The sequence below is a fragment of the Antechinus flavipes genome, chromosome 6 (genome assembly GCF_016432865.1).
Source record: "Antechinus flavipes isolate AdamAnt ecotype Samford, QLD, Australia chromosome 6, AdamAnt_v2, whole genome shotgun sequence".
Taxonomy (NCBI): Eukaryota; Metazoa; Chordata; class Mammalia; order Dasyuromorphia; family Dasyuridae; genus Antechinus; species Antechinus flavipes.
In genome coordinates this window covers 174,457,512-174,481,131 of record NC_067403.1, presented here as the reverse complement: position 1 = coordinate 174,481,131, position 23,620 = coordinate 174,457,512, and the positions used below count along the sequence as shown (strand labels likewise).

General features: G+C 33.5%; 1 protein-coding gene across 1 annotated transcript in view; it reads left to right on the top strand.

Moving 5' to 3' along the window:
• FAT4 (FAT atypical cadherin 4) overlaps nt 1–23,620 on the top strand; it is a 152,487-nt gene that overhangs the window by 44,489 nt on the left and 84,378 nt on the right. Inside the window, exons 8-9 of the mRNA XM_051966725.1 lie at nt 1,773–2,695; nt 4,288–4,462. Of these exons, the coding sequence (XP_051822685.1) occupies nt 1,773–2,695; nt 4,288–4,462 (1,098 nt within the window). The remainder of the gene's footprint in view (nt 1–1,772; nt 2,696–4,287; nt 4,463–23,620) is intronic.

Below are 23,620 nucleotides of genomic sequence, written 5' to 3'. Positions count from 1 at the left end.
TGAAAGCTATCTTTACATGTCTTTGGAAAAATAAAATACTATTAAAAAAAGAAAGAAAAATTAACTGCTCATCCTTTCAGTGTTTCCATTAGTTCCTGTTTTTAAGTCTTTAAGAGCTTAGAAGTTTCCTAACTAAATCCCTTTTAAAGAGAGGGATAATGAGGCACAGAAAAGCTAGGTGATTTACCAAAGATGACATAAGCTATAAAAAGCATACTGAGGATTTGAACTCAGATTATCTATTCTCAAGTCTTGTATATTTCCTTCTGCATAGTATCTCCTTCCTCAACTATCCTCTCACTTGACAAAATACTTCCATTTTTAGCGGAAGAATTAAGATGAATTATGCTCTCATTGGTGTTTCTATCAATATTAATTAGGTCTCATTTATAAAAGAGAAGCCACTAAGGCATAGTGGATAGACAACTCTCTTCTGCATCAGGAAGACCCGAGTTCAAGTCTTGCATGTAATACATATTAGCTCTGTGACCCTGGATAAGTCACTCAAATTCAATGCTGTAGGCATTGACTCAGCTGTAGAAAAGATATCAAGATTCAGTAAGAGATGGATTTTTCCCATTTGGGCAAATTATGCAAATGGAAGCATCAGTCAGATCCTTATAACTATCATTTGTAAAATTATTTGAAATAAAATAAGTTATTCTGAAATGCTTTCACATAACGACACATTGTAATGTGATCTAAATAGTAACAAGTTAACAAGCAATCATATTAAACATAGAAGCTTCTTAAAGTAAAAGAAAAGCATAATTTTACTATCGTTTCATTCAAAGAAGACCTTTAAAATGGTTTGATTTTATAAAATTTAGCTTGAAAAAAAGTTTCTCAAAAACCTTTTCTTAGCCAAGTGTTTAAAAAACTTAAAAGCATCCAGAACTAATGCCTCACATCAGAAAATTGTGTTATCCATCTCTGAAAATGTGTTAGACTGAACTTACTGAAGTTGCTACATGCTATATTTATATCATTTGCTTAACAACTAGGATCTGAAGAAGTTGTAGGATAGCTGATAACTATATAAAATATTTTACATATATTATCTCTTTTTGAATCTCATGATAAACGTATGGAATTAGTACTACAGGTATTTTATTCTCCTTTTGTAGATGAGGAAACTAAAGCTAAGTTGCTTTTCTATGGTCATTGAACTAAAGAAGATTGGAGTTAGTATATTTTTATTCTGGGACACTTTTGTTCCCCTGTCCTTTATTTATTGGAAATTATTAATAGTGTTTTAATACTACAATATGGAGAATGATATATAGAGCTGTCATACATATCTTTTTATTTTTAATTTTTATTAAAGCTTTTTATTTTCAAAACATATGCATAGATAATTTTTCAACATTGATACTTTCATAGCCTTGTGTTACAAATTTTCCCTTCCTTTTCCCAACCTCATCCCCTAGATGTTAAGTAATTCAATATATGTTATACATGTTAAAATATGTTAGTTCCAATAAATTTAAACATATTTGTATAATTATCTTGCTGCACAAGAAAGATCAGATCAAAAAGGAAAGAAAATGAATAATGAAACAAAAATGCATAACTTTTAAGAGCACTATATAACATGTAACTACTTTTATTTATGAATATATTTACTAGAAATACTCAGTTCAAATCTGTTATTTTTCTTAGTTCAGAATTTAACAAGAATGCAAAAGTAACTGCCAACATATTTATTAGGACCTTAATGTCTTTGAAGGAAAGTAATTTTATTTTCCTCTTCTTTTTTTTTTTTCTTTCAGGGCTTAACTCCCAGTTGTCATACAGCATCACTTCAGGGGACAGTCTCGGTCAGTTTACTGTTGACAAAAATGGTATTTTAAAAATCAGGCAGACTCTGGACAGGGAAAGTCAATCTTTTTACAACCTGGTTATCCAGGTCCATGATATGCCACTTTCTTCAACTTCTAGCTATACCAGTACTGCTCAAGTGTCTATCATTCTACTGGATGTCAATGATAATGCTCCAACTTTCATTTCCCCCAAATTGACCTATGTTCCAGAAAATACCCCCACTGATACTGTTGTATTCAAAGCTCAAGCAACAGACCGAGACAGTGGCCCCAACAGCTATATTGAATACACTCTACTGAACCCTTTGGGAAACAGATTCAGTATTGGGACCATTGATGGAGAAGTGAGACTTACTGGCGAGCTAGACAGGGAAGAGGTGTCCAACTATACTCTCACTGTGGTAGCAACTGACAAAGGTCAACCACCTCTCTCTTCGTCTACAGAAGTGGCCGTCATCATCCTTGATATCAATGACAATAACCCTGTTTTTGCAAAGGCCCTTTATAAAGTGGAAATTAATGAAAACACACTAACTGGGACGGACATAGTACAAGTTTATGCTGCTGATGGAGATGAAGGGGCCAATGGACAGGTTCGCTATTCCCTCCTCAGTGGAAATGAAAACCAGGAGTTTAGAATTGACTCTGTGACAGGGATCCTCTCCGTAGCTAAGCCTTTGGATCGAGAGAAGAAAGCAATGTACTCATTAACTGTTCAGTCAGCAGATCGAGGCAGCAGCCCCAGGATGGACACCACCAAAGTGGACATTATTCTCTTAGATATCAATGATTTTGTTCCTGTATTTGAGCTATCACCATATTCCATTAATATCCCTGAGAATCTAGAAGCCCTGCCAAAAACAATTCTTCAGGTCAGTATTCTGAAATAAAGCAATTATTGTTATTTTTATCTTAAGGCAATTTTTTCCCCACACACCCCCTCCCCAAATCTTTTTGTGTCGTGCATGATTAGCAAAGGTTTAAAAACCCAATTATTAGAGAGGCTGCAGCCTCTTGAGTTTGGGTATTTTGAATTAAAGAGAATTAAACCAATCAGGGGTTTGGATTAAGTTTGGCATTAATATTGTGAATCCCTGAGAGTGAAGGGGTAGCAGGTTGCCTAAGGTGGGGTGAACTGGCTTGGTTATGAAATGAATCAAGTGAAAGCTTCCATGTCAATTAATAAGGAAACTGAAGCTGCACTTTCATCCTATGCGAGACAGGAGGAATTAGTTTTTTATAAAGTTATTTACACATCCTTCATACTTTCTTTTTCTCACTCTTTATTATATATATACACACATATATATGTGTATACACACATATCTATATATATACACACATAATCCATACCCACATATTTGTCTAACTGCATGTTGTTGAAAATGACAGATTAGAATTTCAAATCAAACAACAGGTTTAATTGAAACAAAACAAATTCAATTTAACAGATATAAAAATATAATAAGCACTTACTCTTCAGAATAAACTGTGCTAAGTACTTTGTATGCAGAGCTAAAAATGAAATAATCCCTGCCTTCAAGGAATGTATATTCTGTTAGAAAATACTTAGCACTTTTGTTTGTAGGTTTAAATAAGGCATGTGCTTAAATAAGGTTTAAATAAGAGAATTATCTCTAACTACTGATTATTAAACTTTTAGCATAAGCATTACAATTCAGAAATTAGTAACTGGTACAAATCAGGACTTGATTTATTGTATTGTTGATTGTATAGATTTTAAAAATCAATTATTTAAATTAAATTTAAAAGAGTATGTATGTACTTTGTCCCCAGAAAGTTCCACAGGAGTTACTTAAAAGTGTTAGGCAGTGCACTTTCTTCTTTGGAGTTTCAACCAGACAGAGAAGCAAAAGCAAAAAAAAAAAAAAAAAAAAAAGTAATCTAGAGTCCAGTTTCTTGCCTTCAATAAAGAAGGGTACTAGATGGAGTTTGATACTCTGTTCTCCAGACATTCAGAGGCTGAAGGAAGTGATGTCAATCAACACTTGAGTTAGCAGCACATTGGTGAGTTACAGAGATGAAATGTTCTGAAAGGGACTGCTTGATCTGTGGAGTTAAAACCAACAGCAGATTCAAAGTGGGGTATTGTTCCATGAACATAGTTTGGGCTCAGAGCTCAAAGGGCAGTAAAAGACTCAGAGAATGATATTAACATTTTTAACTAACAATATTAATTTAGAATTAGAATTAATTAATAATATTATAATAATCATTATTATCTGGTATTAAGACAGCAGTTTAAAATTTTCCAAGTGCTTTATTTACATTCATTCTCTCATTTGAGCCTCACAACTCCTAGGGTTATAATGTTTGTTTTCTTTTTTCATTCAGGATAGACTCCTGTATTATCTATTATAACATTCTTTTCCTCTCTACTTCCTTCCCTCCACTCCCTCTTCCCCTCAGAATTAGCTGTCTTATATGTGGTTCCTTCTGGTAGGTTGTAGCAAGAGATGATGACCAAGGCTCCAACAGCAAACTGACATACACGCTCATTGGTGGAAATGAAGATAATGCCTTCATTCTCTCAGCCAGTGGGGAACTTAAAGTGAGACAGAGACTTGACAGAGAAACAAAGGAGAAATGCATCTTATTGATTACTGCGACTGATTCAGGTAAGTGGATGACACTAGAATGCATTTCCAGATTTATCTACCTTATTCCACAAACTCATTGATATGTAAGAGATATTGAAGATCTATTCCTTTTACAATTTTCACTAAATTCCTAATAACAAAAATGAATTAATTTTAATTATAATAACTATAACTAATAGCTTTTTTCCTCATTTGATCAAAATCCATTTTCAGAAAATAATGTACATACATACATACTTTCTATTTCTCTCTCTCTCCTTCTCTCCTTCCTCTCTCTCAAAGTGGTATAATAATACTTAACAGTATAAGTTTTATAGAATCTTTTTTTGTTTTATACACCTTGATGTGACATGGAAATTCAAATTATTAATGTAATCAGACAATTGATACACTTATGGCATTAATGTAGATATTCTTAGGTTTGGGGGCAGAGTGAGAAGGGCAATGATATAACATGGTAGGCCCTAATTTCAATTTTATAGGATTATTTGCCATGCTGACATTACATCAACAGATGATAACAATTTGGGGAAGAAATCTGTTGAGGTTGTTCCTAGCAGTAGGCTATAGCCATTATTTGATCTGTGCTTTTTCTTAAGTGATGATAATAATCAAAGTTCATAATGTGATTCATCTTAATCATATTTGGATATTTCAGATGGGTTCCTTTGTTTCCAAAATGGAGTAAAACAGTAGATGTCTAAGAGCAACTAGATGGTGCAGTAAATAGTGTACTGGTCTTGAAGTCAGGAAGACCTGAGTTCAAATACGACCTCAGATATTAATTAACTGTATAATCCTGAGTGACTCAATTATCTCCAAGTGCCTTTCCCTCCCCTACAAAAAAGAATAACTAAAGAATATTGTAACTTTTTTATAGCCAGTATTATAGATTCTAATTTTTTCCTAATTCCTGAAATAATCCTGTTTCAAATTCTCTAAAATGATTTTCTTATTCTTTAATTTAAAAAGGAGAATAGTGGAAAGGATGTTGGATTTGAAGTCAGGAATGCATTCAAATCCTGCAGTACATACTTATTGGCTCTATAACCTTGTCTAAATCTCTTAACCCATCTGAACCTCAGTTTCCTCATATGCAAAATGAGGGGTTGTCTGAGGGTCTTTCTGATCCAAATCTATATTATATAGATAACAACCAATAAAAAACTGTTTTAAGATACATGAATTACCTAAACCAGCATTCTTAATCTGACATCCATGAACTTTTTTCATATTTTAATACTGTATTTCAATGTACTTGGTTTGCTTTGTAATATTTCATTTTGTACATTTAAAACACATTAATCTGAAATAGGATTCACCGGATGAATAAAAGAGTCCATGCCACAAAAAAAAAAAAAAAAAGGTTAAGAATTATTCACCTATGAAAATCATTTCACAACTCAGAGTGTAATTCTTTTTTTTAAAAAAATTAATAGTTTGTTTTTTTAGTTACAAATATAAATAAATTTTTAATTTTGTTTTTTACAAGTCTGAATTCCAAATTTTCTCTTATTTTCCATCACTTCCCAATTTATAGAGAAGGCAAGCAATTTGATAAAGGTTCTACAGGTTCAGTCATGTAAAACATATTTCTATATTAGAAAAATTAAGAAAGTTAAAAGATAACATGCTTTGATCTGCATTTAGATTCTATCACTTCTTTCTCTGGAGGTAGATAACATTTTTATCATAAAACTTTTCAGAATTATATTGTCTTTGTATTGCTGGGAACATCTAAATGATTCACAAATAATCATTGTACAGTGTTGCGGTTACTGTGTACAATGTTTTCCTGGTTTTGCTCATTTCATTCAGTATCAGTTCATGTAAGTTTTCCAGGTTTTTCTGAAATCTTCCAGGTCATCATTTCTTATAGCACAATAATATTCCATTGCATTCATAAACTACAACTTGTTCAGTCATTCACCAGTTGATGAGCATCCCCTTAATTTCCAGTTCTTGGCCACCACAAGAAGGGCTGCTATAATTAGAGTATAATTCTTTAAGTACCAATAAAGGATTATATTATTATGGATTTAAAAGTAATTGGAAAGCCAAAGCAATTACTGTGGAACCTCAAAAGCATTTCAGTTCTAAGCCAAACTTTAATAGAATGTTTAATTGAAGTGTTATTATTTTGCATGTAGATGGTTTCTGATAACTACATTTTGTCTGTCCAAAGGGATCAGTTAGGTTTTAACCAAGCCATTGTTTTTAATGTTGTTTTAAAACACTAATTTTATCTGATCTATAACAAAGTCAATTAAAGTGTTTTGTTTTGCTTTGATGTGAATATTATGTGATTTGCATGACACATTCTTAATAAAACAGAAAGTACATGATTGTGTGTATTGTATGTATATGTATATTTTTTGCAATTCAAAAATCATCAAAGCTACAAATCAGCAAAATGAATCTATTATTTTAATTATTTGTAATCTCAAGAATTAGATGAAGAAAATGTAATTTTTGTTGTTGTTGTTGAGTCATTCTGGACTTCATAATCTGATTTGGGGTTTTCTTGACAAAGGTATTGGAATGGTTTGCCATTTCCTTCTCCAGCTCATTATACAGAGGGGGAAACTGAGGCAAACAGGCTTAAGTGACTTGTTCAAGGTCATAAAGATAATAAGTGTCTAAGGCTGAATTTTTATTCAGGAAGATGAGTCTTCCTGATTATAAGACGGTGTTATATCTATTATTTTATCTAGCTACTGTAAAATGTAAATAATACAGATTAAATTTAAGATTATGTCCTGACAAGGCATCTAGTTAATGGATAAAATACTGGTCCTGGAGTCAAGAGGATCTGAGTTCAAATCTACCTCAAACACTTACTAGCTGTGTGACCCAGGGAAAGTTACTTAACCCCAATTATCTCCCCAATTACATTATAAGATGTATTTATTTTTCTTCTGAGAACTGATTGTTAAACATTTTCCAGTACACTATTACCTCTGGTCCAACTCTCAAATACCCCCTCCCTTCTCTGGTCTCTTCAGAATGTATACATTTTCAAGGATCTCAAGTTATTATGAAGAATTTTCATTCCAGTCCTAGATTTGCAGGTAATTGTGTAAGTTGCTTAATTTGTTATTTGAGAAAAATGAAGCTTCAATTTATCTTTAAGATAATAATCAATGTTCTTTTTTTTTTTTTTGGCAAGTTGTTAGTCTGAATTCACACAGACAAACAAATCACAGCTTATCAGAGCTGGAAAGATTCCACCCTTTCTCCTTTGGGAGGGGAGGAAATTGAGAGTCAGAGAGGTAAAAATGACTTTTAGGAAGTAAGAAGCAGATTTCAAGTCCTTTTAATGTTAAATCCATTGTTCCCCACACTGAATTGATATAAATTAAAATGCATAAATTAAAAATATTCAGTATCATTTAATGATATTTTCCCTATTTGATATAACTTTAGAATTAGAACTTAAAAGGATGCCTGTCAATTAGAGAATGGCTGAATAAGCTGTGGTATATAAATGTAACAGAATACTATTTTTCTATAAGAAATGATGATCAAGAAGATTTTTTAAAAAAAAAAAACTTATATAACCTGATACTGAATAAAATGAGTACAACCAAGAGAATATTGTAAACAGTTACAACAAGATTATGTGATGATCATCTGTGATAGACTTGGCTCTTCTCAGCAATACAGTAATCCAAGATAATTCCAATAAATTTGGAATGGAAAATGCCAGTCACATCCAGAGAAAGAACTACAGAGACTGAATGCAAGTCAAAGAATAATATTTTCACTTTTTTTTTCTCATGATTTTTCCCTTTTGTCCTTATTTTTCTTTCACAACTAGACTAATATGGAAATATATTTTAAATGATCATACATGTATAAACTATATCAGATGGCTTTCTGGCTTGGGAAGGGTGGAAGGAGAAAAAAATCTGGAACTCAAAATCTTTCAAAAATGAATGTTGAAAACTATTTTTTTCATTTAACTGGGAAAAATAAAATACTATTAAGTGAAAAAAAAAAAAGATATACACCTTTAAAAACCCTTCCTTACATTTGTATAGGGCAATACAGTGCTATATATATATGTAGCCACCATGAAGTCAGCAATCCAAGTGCTTCTCAGAGGAGGTACCTAATCCTCAGAGAGTTCTGCCCTCTAAGAAGTTGCCTATGGAGGAGGTCCAGAGAAAGGTGTCGACCTGGCTTTGAACACAAGTTTTCTCATTGCTGGCACTGAACATGGCTCTTTCCATGCTAACTCTGGAGAGAGAACTTGGACTAGTGGATTCTAAAGTCTCTTTCAGCTCTGTGATTCTCTGGTATGGTGGTCATCAGCATTCCTTCTTGCTCTATTATTCTTTGGTTCAACAGCTAGATTCTGCTAGATTGGAGGAGATTGTTTGATGAACATATTTAACATTAAGTTGTATATGCATTTTAATTCTTGGGAAGACTTTGTATTTTAAAATATGTATTAATGAGCCCAAGTGAATCCCTAGGAATACCCTCATGAGGGTAGGAGGAAATATGTGAGCCAAGCCCTGACTTATAAGGGGGTTAACTATAAAATTATTTTTTAAGATTGCCAATCATACAACTCTCTCACCCCACAGAATCCTCCTCTGTCTAAACTTTTGTTCCTATTAGGGAAAGGGTCATTGAGTGAAAAGCCCTTGAGTCCTTCCCTAATGGTGAATAATTTTAACTGATTATGGATCTAAGTGATTAAAAGGAGTAAAAGAAGTAGCTAAGGCAGCTGGCATTGGATAATGCATACATCAATCTAGAGGTCCAACAGTGCTGTTTAAAATCAGAAGGGGAGACATGTCTTCGTTATGGGTGAAGAGATGGATTGGACTGCTTAGATCCCTCAGATAATAGATCTGATGCTGGAAGGGAATTTGAAGTCAACAGTTCAAGGCCCCTATTTTATAAATGAGGAAACTGAAGCTTGCAGGCATACTTTTATGTGATTTAATGGTTCCCATTTCTTCTTGTGTTTAACAGTTTAGTCTGTTTGTCCATCACTTTTTTCACCTGGAAAATGGGAATACTAATGGTGTCTATCTTTGAAGGGTTGTGATCAAATATCAAATGAGATAGCACATGTAAAATGCTTAGTAAACATTAAATGATAGCTTTTAAACTCAGAACAGTCCATAAGCTTCACTGGATTGCTACAGACATCCATCAAACATACACACACACACACACACAAGTTAAGAATCCCAGGGTTAGAGAAATATGAGCTCTTGTCATTACATGGATAGTTCTCCTGTAGCTTTTTTTCAGGTGAATCATTCTGAAAGTTCCTCATTTAATGGAAGTCTGCTGAATTAAAATTTTTCTATCTTTTTTTTTCTTTCCATATAGGAACACAAACTAATTTCCCTTTCAATCTGGTTAAATTTGAAATGTTAATATTAGGAAACCTAAAAATGATATTCCAGAAGCTTATAAATTTTTACAAGTCTTGAGGAGATGTTTCAGTTGATCCTTGGCCCTGTAAACATTTCTTGGCACAAGAAATTTGGGCCTAACTAAAAAAACTGAGCTGTCTTTTCATAGGCCTAGTGTGTTGCTTTCCCTGAAGGCAGTCAAACTTGAGGGAATGTGGATTTTCTTTAACAGCCCTTAGTGTGATTCAGCATTTCCATTTTTTAAAGTTCTTTCAGAGACCACAAGAATTGACAATGAATGTTCCATTAGCAAGAAGCCAAAACTGCTCTTTTCTCAAGAAGGAGCCTGTGTCAAGTCTAGAAAAACTAGCGCATGGACTTCTCTATGAATGTCACTCCATTTTGTTTCCATGCTCCTTATACACTCCCCTGTAGGAGAAGATTTGGAAGCTTGATCCTTCCAGGCCAAGGTGTTATGATATCGTCATTGTCACCATAGATCAAAAGTTAGAGCTGGAAGAGATCTTAAAGATCATCTTGTCCAGTCCCTTCATGTTCTAGATGAACTGGAAATCCAGTGTCTCAGATCACACAACCCACAGCCAGTAAATATCAAGGGCAAGATCTAATTCCAGATTCTCTGACTCCATAAAATGTCCTTCCTTCCTTCCTTCCTTCTTCCTTCCTTCCTTCCTTCCTTCCTTCCTTCCTTCCTTCCTTCCTTCCTTCCTTTCTTTCTTCTCTCTCTCCCTTTCTTCCTCCCTTCCTCTTTTCCTTCCTCCTTTCTTTCCTCTCTTTCTCTCTACCTTCTTCCCTTCCTTTCTGCCCTCTTTTTTCCTCTTTCTTTTTTCGTCTTTACTTACCAAAAATAAATTCAAATGAGCATTTCCACATATGATCCATAATTGACCAGAAACTCCCTACACATAACAAAATAGTAAAAAAAGTACATTAAATAAAATAATGTAGTCAATTATATAAGATTATATAGCTATCCTTATCTGTGACTTTACAGAAAGAGAACTTTCTGTTCTCTTCTTTGCAATTCTTCTTTTGATTTTTTTTTTCTTTTTCTGAATGTGATTCTATCCCTAGTGTTTCCTTAAAAAGAAAAATTGGGAAGAGGGGGAAGGAAAAAAAAAAATCCTGAAAACAAAATATACTTAGTCAAATAAAACAAATTCACATATTAGCATATGTGAGGAAAAGAAAAAAAAAAAAGAAAGAAAGATCTAGAATGCATGCAAGGATAAGATAGTGAGCTAGACTCTGTCACTGAAAGAAATAGGATATGGCAGAGTACTTCCGAAGCTATGGTTTACTATCTGTTAGTAATTTAATTCAACTCGTTACAATCAATCAAACATTTATTCAGAACAGATATTTCTATAACAGTTTAAATTATGTAAAGCATTGTAACGTATTAATTAACCTATCTGAGCTTCACAATACCCTAGGAGTTACAGATGAATGAGTACCACTAATATTGTCCCCATTTCAGAGATGAGCAAAGTGAGTCTCATAAAATGATTTGCTAGCAATTTACATGGAAAAGGAAAAGGGTGAAATTTGAATTTAGATTGTTCTAACGCCAAGTCCAGCTACTTGCACATGATCTTATTCTTATTATTAAAACAGCTCCTGTGGGAAAGGCAGTAATTAGGACATTGAACTTTCTTGCCTATTGTATGGGATATTCTTTATCTTCTAATAAGTTACTGTTTTGAAATTCTATTGAATACTCTTTCCCTGATTTAACAACACTTAATTTACAAAGCACTTCAGGCTGCTGTCCTGGGATGTATGTTGAAAAATCTGGAGAGTGCTTAGAGAGTCCGAGTTTCAGAAATTTGGAACCCACCTTCATACCCTATAGTGATCCCCTTGTCTTCACCCTAGAGCAGCCCCTCATTCCCCTTTGTTGGAAGATAGTAATAGCTTCCTGATTGGTCAACCTGCTTCCTCTCTACTCTTTACAAATATTTGTTTCACTTAGATCTGGCCACGTTAGTTCCCCTATTCAGTAAACTTCAATTGTTCTTTATTACCTGCAGGAACAAATATAAAATACTTTGGTTGACATTGAAAATTCATCATAGTCTCCTTCCTGCCTTTCCATTCTTTATACATTTTTCTTTCCTCCATATATTCTTTGATCTATTCATACTGATCTAGTTGCTATTTTTGAAACAGTTCTATTTCCCATCTTTATACTTTTGCAAAAATGGCTATGGGCTTCCATATTCAGTTTGATATGGTGTAGCCTCCAATCTTTTGGGGTCCCTTCCCAACCTCAACAAGTTTAAAGCCCATCGTCTACAGAAAGCCTTGAATAGTAGAGCTTCCCCCTTTCAATCTATGTATCTATCTGTTAATTGTCTTCTCCATTAAAATAGAAGCTCTTTGAGAGAAATGATTATCTTTACTTTCCTTTGCATCCCCAGCATTTAAGCATGGCTCCTATCAGATAAGTACTAAATAAATGCTGATTGATTGATTGGAAAGCAGGATTGTCCAAGGTGGATAAATTCTTATATAAGCTTAAATTGCCATGGATTATGAGTGGGTAGGACTGGAGAATAGGGACAGACACTAAAGGTAGTTTGAGAACAGAATGAATAGACCTTGGAAGCTGCTGGGAGGTGGGAAATGAGGAAAAGAAAAGAGTCTAGTATGACAAGGAAATGAGGTGAATGATATTGTCCTGATAATAATAGTGAAATCAGGCATGAAAGTAATTGGTCATATTGTGAGTTTCTATAGACATGTTCAAATCATCATGTCCAAAACAAAACTCATCATTTCTTACCCAGCTTCCTATTAGCGTGGAGGTTATCATCCTACTAGTCACCTCCTCAATACTTTACTCTCTATCTCATTATATGCAATCTGTTGCCAATTGATATTATTTTAATGACATCTCTCCTATATACCTCTTCTCTCCTCTGATATCATAATCACATTGCTGCATGGTCTTCCTGCCTCAAGTTTATCCTCAATCTAATCCCTCTTTGACAGCTATCACAATGAATTTCTTAGAGTAAAGGTCTATCTATCCAAGCTATTCCCCCACTCAAAAAGCTCCAGCAGCTTTGAATGAAATATAAATATTTATAAATGAAAGTTCCTGGACTTGAAGTCAGAAAGACAATTTAATATTTGATAGCTGTGTGATAGTAGTCAAATTACTTAATTTCTCTCTTCCTCAGTTTCCTCATCTGTAAAATGGGGATTATAACAGCATTTACATCCCAGGGTTGTTGTGAGAATCAAATGGTATAATATATAGAGAGCAGTCTGGAAATCTTCATATATACTAGTTTTTATTACTTTTTAAAAAAGAAAGAAATCTTTGTCTTCTACTAAGTATAACTTTTCTTTAAAGATTTAATAAATTTTGATTGCAATGCTCTCAAGACAAAGAGCCAGAATTTTTTTTCCCTCATGGTGGCTATGAAACTAAATATGCGAAGCAGCAAATTCCAATAACCTACTAATTAGGACATGGAATATATTATGTTCAATTATTTGGTCTTTTGTGATTATGTTAAAGAAGGCAAGACCTTTTTCTTTGGTAATAAAAGCATGAATGTAAGAGACAGAAAAAAATGTCAGTTATAGCAAGATCACACATGAAATCAACCATATTCAATTTATTATTGTAACCTTTTACTAATTAGTGTTCTTTTATATAGTTGACATCCATGGAGAGAAACAGAAGTTCAGTTGTGGTTCTGCTTGTGAGCCCTGGAGCACTTGGTTTTACTTACTTGACATAGTATAGTTAGCAATGGCTCATGGAAGTATGAAAAGACAAAAATGAAATCTTCCCATAGTTGCATGCAACGTGGAAATATAATTGTTAGGATAGCTGAAAGCTAGTATTTTCTCCAGAAAAATGTTCAAAGCATTAAAAGGTTTCAGGATAATAAAGAAAAAAAAATTCTGCCTTTCTGTCATATTCCCTAGCATTTCAATCCCTAGCATTCTAGGAAATGAAATTTTTTTTAAAAAGATGTCTTTCTGATGTACTTGATTTTAAAAAGTCACAGCTTTACAAAAATAAGAATGATCTGTAAAAGCAAGGAAGAGACTGTGAAAGGTTATTTTTTCTGCTATAGATTGATTTTCTTGCATTTTAGCAACTAAAGATCTTGCCAGAGGTTATGCAGGTTCTGTTAATTTGGGTATTTGGCTCCCCTTCCCAATGAATATAAATAGAGGTGAAATAGGTATTTTATTAATTAATTTTATTAATTCAAGGACCTACATGATTAATGGTAAATATTGCCTCTACTGATAACCGTCAGCTCTCTACACCTTAGAAAGTGGTCATCAACAATTGTGAAAACTGAAAAATATCTACTTCTGCATCCTACTTAGGCAGGTTGATGCTCAGGTGATAGGCAGAAAGACCAATCATTTTAGCTTTCAAGGACTTAATAATATGCTCTGCTGGCAAACTCTTGTAGAGTTCAAAAATCATACTTCTACCAGAAAGAAAGAGCCTTCTTTCTAGCAGAGAGAATAGAGAGAAACAAAAGCTAGACTACTTGAGGATGAAAATGTATTGGCTATGCATAGGTTTATTAGTATGAGCTTGTGGCTTTTTTTACAGTAGGGAATCCTCTGTGTAAAACCTTTCTCAAGCATCGCAAAGCAGTAATTTTTCTTTATTATACCATCAGCCTGGTTGACTGAAAATTTGGATGACACTTGGCACACAAACTACTCCTCCAAACACATTATATATATGTGTGTGTGTATATCTCTCTATCTATATCGATATTTATATCTATATCTATCTATCCATATATATATATACTATATATACTTTGCATATTTAGTTTCATAGCCACCATGAGGGAAAAAAAATTCTGGCTCTTTGTGTATGTATATATATACAGAGAGAGAGAGAGGAGAGAGAGAGAGAGAGAGAGAGCAAGACAGAGAGAGAGAGAGGGAACAGGATAGAGAGAGAGAGAGAGAGAGAGAGAGAGAGAGAGAGAGAGAGAGAGAGAGAAAGACAGAGAGAGAGAGAGAGAGAGAGAGAGAGAGAGGAGAGAGAGAGAGAGAGAGAGAGAGAAGAGAGACAGAGAGAGAGAGACAGAGAGAGAGAGAGGGAACAGGGTAGAGAGAGAATATATGTAGCAGGCACAGTGGTCAGAGTAGTGGACATGAAATATATAGGAAACAACAAACAACTTGGGTCCAGTCTCTGATATTTATTAGTTCTATAACCCTGGACAAGTAACTTTTCCTCTTTTGGGATCTCAGCTTCCTCACTTGTAAAATGAGGGAATTAACTTGGATAGCCTCTAATGTCTGTTCTAGTTCTAAATTTGTATAAATTCCTGTGAATATGTATGTGTGGTATGTTTTTACCCCAAATGATAGGAAGAGGAGAGCTTATTTATAAAGAGATCAAATTTTTAAGGACAGGAACATATATTGTAGTATTAATTCCTTCAGGAATGAGGAAACAGTTGACCTATAAGAGTTGATACACAGAGAGGACTAAAAAAAATTTAAACAAGAAGGAAAATATCAAACAATTGTTGGAAGCATTAGATTTGACTGACCTATGTCCATTTACAAATGGAAATATTAAAGATTACCCATATATCCAAAATCTGTGTTACATACATGCAAAAAAGATAATGTGCTAGTCCCAAATGGAGCCATAATCAAACATATAGAATTAGAAATTATAATTATATCATATGAAGACAATTAAATATAATCAATACAATAAATTATGGTAATATATTTATATAATTTGTTATATTTATGTTATAATATTGTTAATTATTAATCCCTAATATATAATTTTCTATTTTTAGTCATGTAAATATAAAATACAACTAAAAGAGTAAAGGAAAAAGGAAATATAAATAAAAGATGCAAACCAAAATGGAAACAAAATTAGGATCATGTCAAGGAGCAAATCATAGAAATAATAATCACATGAAAGATAATGATAATATTTAAGCATTCTCAGAGGAAAATGTATATTTCTGAATGTTTATTATCAGAATAGAAAAAAAGATGATTTATGAAGTTAGCTTTCATTTAAAAGGTCTAGAAGCTCCAAGCTTAAAACTCTTTCCACTATTTGTTATTATTTACAGCATTTACAGAAAAATTTCATCAATCCCCCCACTCAATCTTGCATATCACCTTTGAGGAACCAATGTGAGTTCTTTTTAGCCCAGGATTTTCTCTGTGTGTGTGTGTGTGTGTGTGTGTGTGTGTGTGGTATGTGTATTTGTATGTAAGACCCCCTTTGATAGTTTACTAAAGTCTAAAGTGTCTAATGGGAGATAGGATATGTTCAGCGGGATACGTTAGGAAGCAGTGACCCTTTGAAGCATTTTATAAACTTGATTTAATTTTGAGTGATTAAGAGAAAAAAATAAAAGGTTTTAGCAACATTCCTTTGTCTTCCCTTGGATTTCCTCTGCTTTCTTTCTACTGATGATATTTTTAAATGTGGCCTCTTGATCTCATTTTTATCCTTTTTTATTGCCCACTTCATTCTAATTGAATTCATAATTGCCACATTCAGCAGGGAAACAAAAAAAGAGTTAATGTTCTTGAGGAATGCTAACTCTTTGACCAGTCATCCCAAAGAAAATATCTTTCAACTGGCTTAGGGAGAGGATTCTTTTTATCTAGGGCTTCTATATCAAATGGTCACCGTCCATCATCCCCATTCTCAAAATTTTAGATTGTTAATAATTTTGTATGGTGAAATTTAATCTGAAATGAAATAATGTAATAGGCTTGCATTCAGTTTTGGATACCAAATTTTAGGAAATGGAAAATGTATCTGATTTAATATATTCAAAATATAATCGCTTTATTCAGGAAAACTCCATGAAATATTATTGTTCGTTTTTAACTTTTATTCCACCTTCTAGCATGTGGCAGCCTTGAATGTGAATGTGGACTTTGAACTTGGAGTCAGAAAAGCCTATCTCACCTCAGATGCTAGAACTGCTAGGGAATCATTTCATTGACTTAAGTTTTCTCATCTATTGAATGAGGAACTAGGTGGCACAGCAGATAGAACACCAGTGTTGGAGTCAAGAAGGCCTGAGTTCAAATTCAGTCTCAAATGTTTACTAGCTGTTGCCAAATCACTTAACCTCTTTTCCTCAGTTTCCTTATCTGTAAAATGGGTTGGAGAAGGAAGGGTCAAACCACTCCAGTGCCTCAGCCAAGAAAACCACATATGGGTCACAAAGAATTGGACATGACTGAAATGACTGAACAAAATGAACAAGTTGGACTCAGTGGCCCCCAAGGTCCTTTTCAGCTCCAAATCTATGAACCTATGAAATGAGACATAATGTTAAATAGATATATTTTCCTAGTTTTTTTTTTCCTAAGTAATAATAAAAATTTCCAGTCATGAGGTAAACTCTTACTTAAACAGCATATAACACCTTATAAAGTCATTGTTTGCAAGTTAATTTTGCAGTTCAACCTCTATAATTTTAGGAAGTTTAACTACAAGAGTAAGACCCATAAAACAAGGCCATATGGCAAGCACTAGTTATTGGTAGTGGTGTGTAAGGAGGTTGTAGTGTGTGTGTGTGTGTGTGTGTGTGTGTGTGTGTGTGTGTTAATAATTGGAAAGGTGAATAGATTTTAAAAATAATTCAATAAAAAGAATTTTTTAATGAGAATTTCAGCCTAACCCAAACTCAGAAAGAGGCAGATGGTCTGGAATCATATAATTTAGTAGCTGGAAGAGATTTGTGAAGCCATCCAGGCAATACCTTTCAGGTATTAGTGACTTGGCCAAAGCTCCCACAGCTAGTTGAATGGCAGAGCCAAGATGAAAATCCAAGTCTTTGAATTCCCATCCCAGGGCTGTTTCCATCGTGTCTTTCGTGGATGACATTTCCCTAGGTTCTAGGGTGCCTCCTTTCTCTATATGGCATGAATTTTAACAGAACAAAACTTTTAAAAAGTCATTTCCCACATTTTACACACACCAGTGGGCAAATGAGAGGCAGTATGGCATAGTGCCTTAGAAGACTGGCCTTGGAATATTGAAGCACCACATTTTTTTTTTGACACATCCTAGCCATATGAGCATATGCAAGTCATTTAACCTCTTACTGGGCCTCAGACAACTTTTTCTAATACACTATGTTATCAATAAATTGCTGATCCACAGTAGTGAAGATGGTTTTATGTTGGAAGATGCCTATATTAATGAATCCCTGGTTCAAAACCACATTTCACCCTCCCTATGACTCCAATGAAAAAGAAAAGAACAAATATTACTTTTTTATTTTACCCAATAACTAAATGTTTTAGCACTGATTTTTAGGAATGAGACTAAAATTAGAAAAGTTTCAATTTTATAGTTAGATTTCTTTTAAAGTACACTGAAAATAAACAAAAGTTTAGATACTCTAAATGTTAAGTAATTAGGAATATAAGAGTTGTATTAGATTAATGCTGGTAGGCATGAGAGCTTGGGAGATTGTGTATCCTTCATTAAGATCCTTATGGTATTCATAATATGAAAATGCCCGTGATAGATCTGGCCATGAAAATAGCTTTTTTTAATCCTTCTTTTTAACCTCCTCCTCATTTTGCATTGCCTAACACGTTTTCCCACAATTTTCTTCACCTTTTTCTCTCATGACCTATTTCCTTGCCAACTTCATGCAAACTTGCTCCTATCCTATCTTATTTAGCAGATTTCCCTTACTATTAGTTCTATTCCTTCTCATCTTCACTCTGATTATATTACTCCTCTACTTGAGAAACTCCAACAGTTCCCTATGACACTTGGAATCAAAAATAAATTCTTCCTTTTAGGTTTTTAAAAATCTTCACAAAGCAATCCAAATGTATGTTTCCAGTCTTATAGTACTATCTTTAACCATATTTTGTGAACCACACTGAAGGGTCTTAATATTCTTCACATTTTATATTCTATCTTCGTTCCTTGGCAATAACTATCCCCCAAACCTCTGCCTTTCAGAAACTTTTAAAAATCCTTTAAATCCCCCCACTGCTGGTGTCCCCTACAAAATTATTGTATTTCATGAGTTGGATTTACATGTATATTTTGCATAGACACTCTGGACTCACTCTCCCAACTCTTATTTATATTAGCAAAGCAGGTCCATGGTGAGAAACTGGCTACATCTCTCTTCAGTATTCTTGGAATAGTGTTGAGGAATTTTGTTTCTTTTAAAACACTGTCAATCATAAGCTTCCATCAGTATGTTTTCCAATATATGTTTTCCAATAACTTAATCAGTGAATATTTCTCTAATTATCAGTGCACTAACACCAAATGAAATTCATGAAAAATGCTACAGCTACTATTTTCTTCTTTAGTGTTATGCTTAAAGAATATATAATTTTGGGGGCAGCTGGGTGGTACAGTGGATAGAACATCAGCCCTGAAGTCAGGAGGACCTGAGTTCAAATCTGGCCTCAGTTAATACTTTCTAGCTTTGTGGCCCTGAGCAAATCATTTAAGCACAATTGCCTAAGGGGGAAAAAAGGAATATATGATTTCATTCATGGGTACTCCTCCAGCAATAGAGATGATTGTCTAAATTAGTAGTTAATGTAAGTTTTTGCAACTGAAAAAAATCTGTTATCTTAGTAAACTAATTTCTTGGAATGAATCAATCTGCATTCAATTAGATTACCCTTTGGACAACAGTCATAAAATCTATTCCTAATCCTCCACACATGAAGTCTTTTCAACTTGGCAGAACATTTAAGAACCCCTGGGATAACTGTCAAGATCATAGGGTCACCTTTATACCACAATGAGACATCCACTTTAGTAAAATAATAATAAAAACAATAACACCAATGCTCTCTCCAAAAATAGACTAATTACATTTTATGTACTTTATTTGTACAAAGCATTCACAGATTACATTATTTTTAAAAATCTATTAAACATTTACAAGAAAACAATATATTTCCCAAGGATCAAAAGAGGTGTGCCAGAAAATCTCAGGGGTGTAAAGAACAACTGACTATCAATTTGGCAAGTATTAACAACCTACTCAAAAGCTCTATGGCATTTGACTATTGACTTTATTAATTGCTGTAAAATGTTTGGCTCTGTTCCACACCCATGGCCCATTCGTGTTGTACAAATATATAAAAAAGACTCAAATATAGTGAAAAACTTATAATATTTAATTTCCCAGTTGGGAAAAAATGCTCTCTGTTTAAACCATGTCACCATACAACACAGCAAAAACAGGAGATATGAAACACATTTTTTCCTCTTTTTAAAATTTTTCTTTTTTTTTAAGTTTTTAAAATTTTTTTTCCAATTACATATAAAGACAATTTTCAGCATTCATTTTTGAGTTTCAAGTTTTTCTATTCCTGCTCCTCCTCCTCCCCGAAATGGCAAATAATCTGATGTAGGCTATACATATGCAATCATGTAAATACATGATATTTTTCAATGAAATCATTTAAGCTCACTGTGCTTTTGCCTAGAGTTTGTTATCTTTTCAGTAAAAGTAAATATGACTTCCAAATGAAAGGAGTTGAACCAACACATCTTATAAATAATTTGATATATGAATAGATATTGTCATTATGTCATTCAGTCAAAATATACTGAACAGACTATTTCTCTATTGCTATCAAAATGTCATTTGGATTCAATGATTATAAAATACATAAGATACACCAAAGAAAAATAGACATTGAAGGCTTTGAATGTGCATCCATTGACAGAATTAGTGGTTGTAATAGTTCATTGTTCTCTATTGATCTTTAAAATAGATGATAACTGATTTGGATAGCATCCCCCCTCCCTCCCAAAAAATCAGGTATTCAGGAAACCTATGCCTCATTAGAATAGTTAATATTTCCACAGGAAAAGAGGAAAAAGGGCATTGATCAATATTTTTAAAAGTACATATTAAATAGGTCAAACAAATCTGTAAGAACTATAATCATCATTTGATCATATTCTGTATGCTCCGAATTATCTTCCCAGGTATTTAGCTTTTTGACATTAAAGCATCTAGCAAATAGCTAAGTTCCAGGGAATCTTCTTCTTTTTTTTTTTTTTCCCATGGAAATGGAGGAAACCCACCCTTCAAGGAGGAAATCACCCTCTAAGTTGGTAACGTAGGAAAAAATCTTTCCCAGCAGAAACAGTACTTATTTTTAAGGATCTGAAACTTAGTGATCAGTGTGGATCATACAAGGAAATGGTGGTGATAATGTGCCATGGATAAAGGCTATAAAAATATGGTCCCCACTGAAGATATAAAAATACATGATCTGGAGGCTAGATTTATTTGTCAGAAGCTTGCTATCTCTTACATGCTGATGGATGACAAATTTCTGGATTATAAACATAGAATTCAACCAATAAATTTTATGAAAAGTGGACCAATAACACAGTCATAATTATTGCCCGCAATTGCCCTCACATAATACTTACCCACAAACAATTAAGAACAATATTTTAACAGATGTTGCCATATCAACTTCTTACAATTTCCAAATTACAGAATGAAAAGGTTTCAGAATGTAGATACCTAGAAAAAAAAAAGCCAAAATCATGTGAAACCAAGATGAAATCTAATTTATCCTGCTGCTTTGTCTGCTAGGATTGTTATATCAAGGATTTTTTCTGTGAACCCATACAAAATGTGTTTTTATTCTAATACTTTTATTCATTTGCAAAAAGCAGCTATTTTATCTATCTGTGAAAATGTCTGCAGAATTTTAAGTATACACACATACACACACACACACACACACACACACACATACCAGAAAAGCAATTTCCTCCAATATCCTTTAATCTATGTTCCATGGAAAAAGATAAGAATAAAATTAATGACAGCAATAATAATAATGATGATAATAGAAATTCACATTTAGAACTTTATTGTAAACAAAGTACTTCTTTTCCCCCACAAGATCCTGGGATCAATTCAGTAAAAAGTATTTCAATCAGTATTTTGTAGAGGAAATTGAGTTTCATAGTGGGACTTGCCCTGGGTCTTTGGATCAGAGATTTAAAGCAGAATTTGGCAAGCTACTTATTAACTGAAGGCCAAATCAGCTGACATTTTTATAAGTATTTTACATTTTAAAATACAATAAAGCTCTATTTTAAAGTGTAAAAAAATCTTCTCTAATGGGCCATACAAAAACATGTGGTGGACCATATTTGACTCTTGGGCCATAGTTTACTGACCACGGAAACTGAAGTGCTCAACTAAACTTGAATCAAACTTCTTTCTAAATTGAATGCACTTTCTAGCTGAATCTTTAAAAATCATATACTTGGACAAGTGACAATGTTGGGACTTATAGCTAGGTCTTTTCATTCCAAGTTCAATGATCTTCTATGATAAAAATATATAAAATTATATGCGTGTGTAGATATATGTTTGTGTACATACATATGTAGATATATAAATATACATATACACACATATACATATATAAACATATAAATACACGTACATACACAGATATATATACAAATACACACACATAGATAGATATAGATGTACAAACATATATATAAACATAGATATGAATATACACATATACAAATACACATAAATACACACACACACACACACACACACACACATATAAAATTTATGTTTGTTCATTTACTCAATCTTCCTTGATTCTTTTGTGTATTTAATGCTTGGCAGAAGAGTTGCTGAACTGTTCTGTTGGAAATTTGGGGTCAATTTGATATACTAAAGGTCATTTCTATGACAGCATGATCAGTAGATGAGGGAGAAATTTCACTCATTAGCATTTATAATGAGAGACTTTGAACATCTGCCAGCAGGACCAGGGTCAACCTTGGCCTTGAGCAGCTAAAGGAAATTGCAGTTTAATGGGGGAGGGAGGTGCTGATACTTCTGCAAAGGTCCTCACTAAAAGCTTTTCCAACTAGTCATCATGCCTTGATTTATTGAGTACTGATGTGAAGGCACATTTTTGTAATTACTGCTTCACATTGTCTTGTATGGCATGGAGATTTGGAGGACTAAAACCTAAGGAAGGACAACATATCATAGAGTCCTTATGTTGGATATGAGTATTGCTAGAAGAGAATTATTCAAAAGCATGGAGAAGAAAAGTAGTGTTAAGGGTAACCTATTTTTTCTAGCCTGTTTCTTCATTTATAAAGTGAGCTGATTAAACTCAGTGGACTGTAAGGATCCTTCATTATCTAAACTGATGATCCTATCTTTGCCTTTGGAAGATTCACTTTTTAAAATAGTATTTGCATAGGATTGAAGGATGCTTGCATTAAATTCAATGATCCACCATTAGAAAAATATTTTGTAGCCTTGCATAAAATCTAGTGACTACAGAAGACAAATCACTCCAAAGTTATGCCCAAGTCCCAGAAAGCAATGCCAATCCCTCTGCCTCTAGCAGTTCAATCCAGGCAGCTGACAGATGTGCATTCCTGGGTTATTCTTATTGCAATATTTATCTTGGATGGACATTTAATTCTCCACATTGGTCTTTTTTTTTCTTTTTAAGTTCCTGTTTGTGATTTGAATTTGTGTTGCAAAAGATACTTCACCTCATACCAATCATAGGCCTGAATCAATGTTAATTTAATTATATTTCTTTGGATTTTATTAACTGCTTATTTGTTACCTCAAAACATATTTTAAATTGAATTGCATTTATATATTCAGCATATGAAAGCATGAAATTTAGCCTTTACTGGGAGCAATGGCTTGAATGTTCCCATAATTATATACTATTACCTATA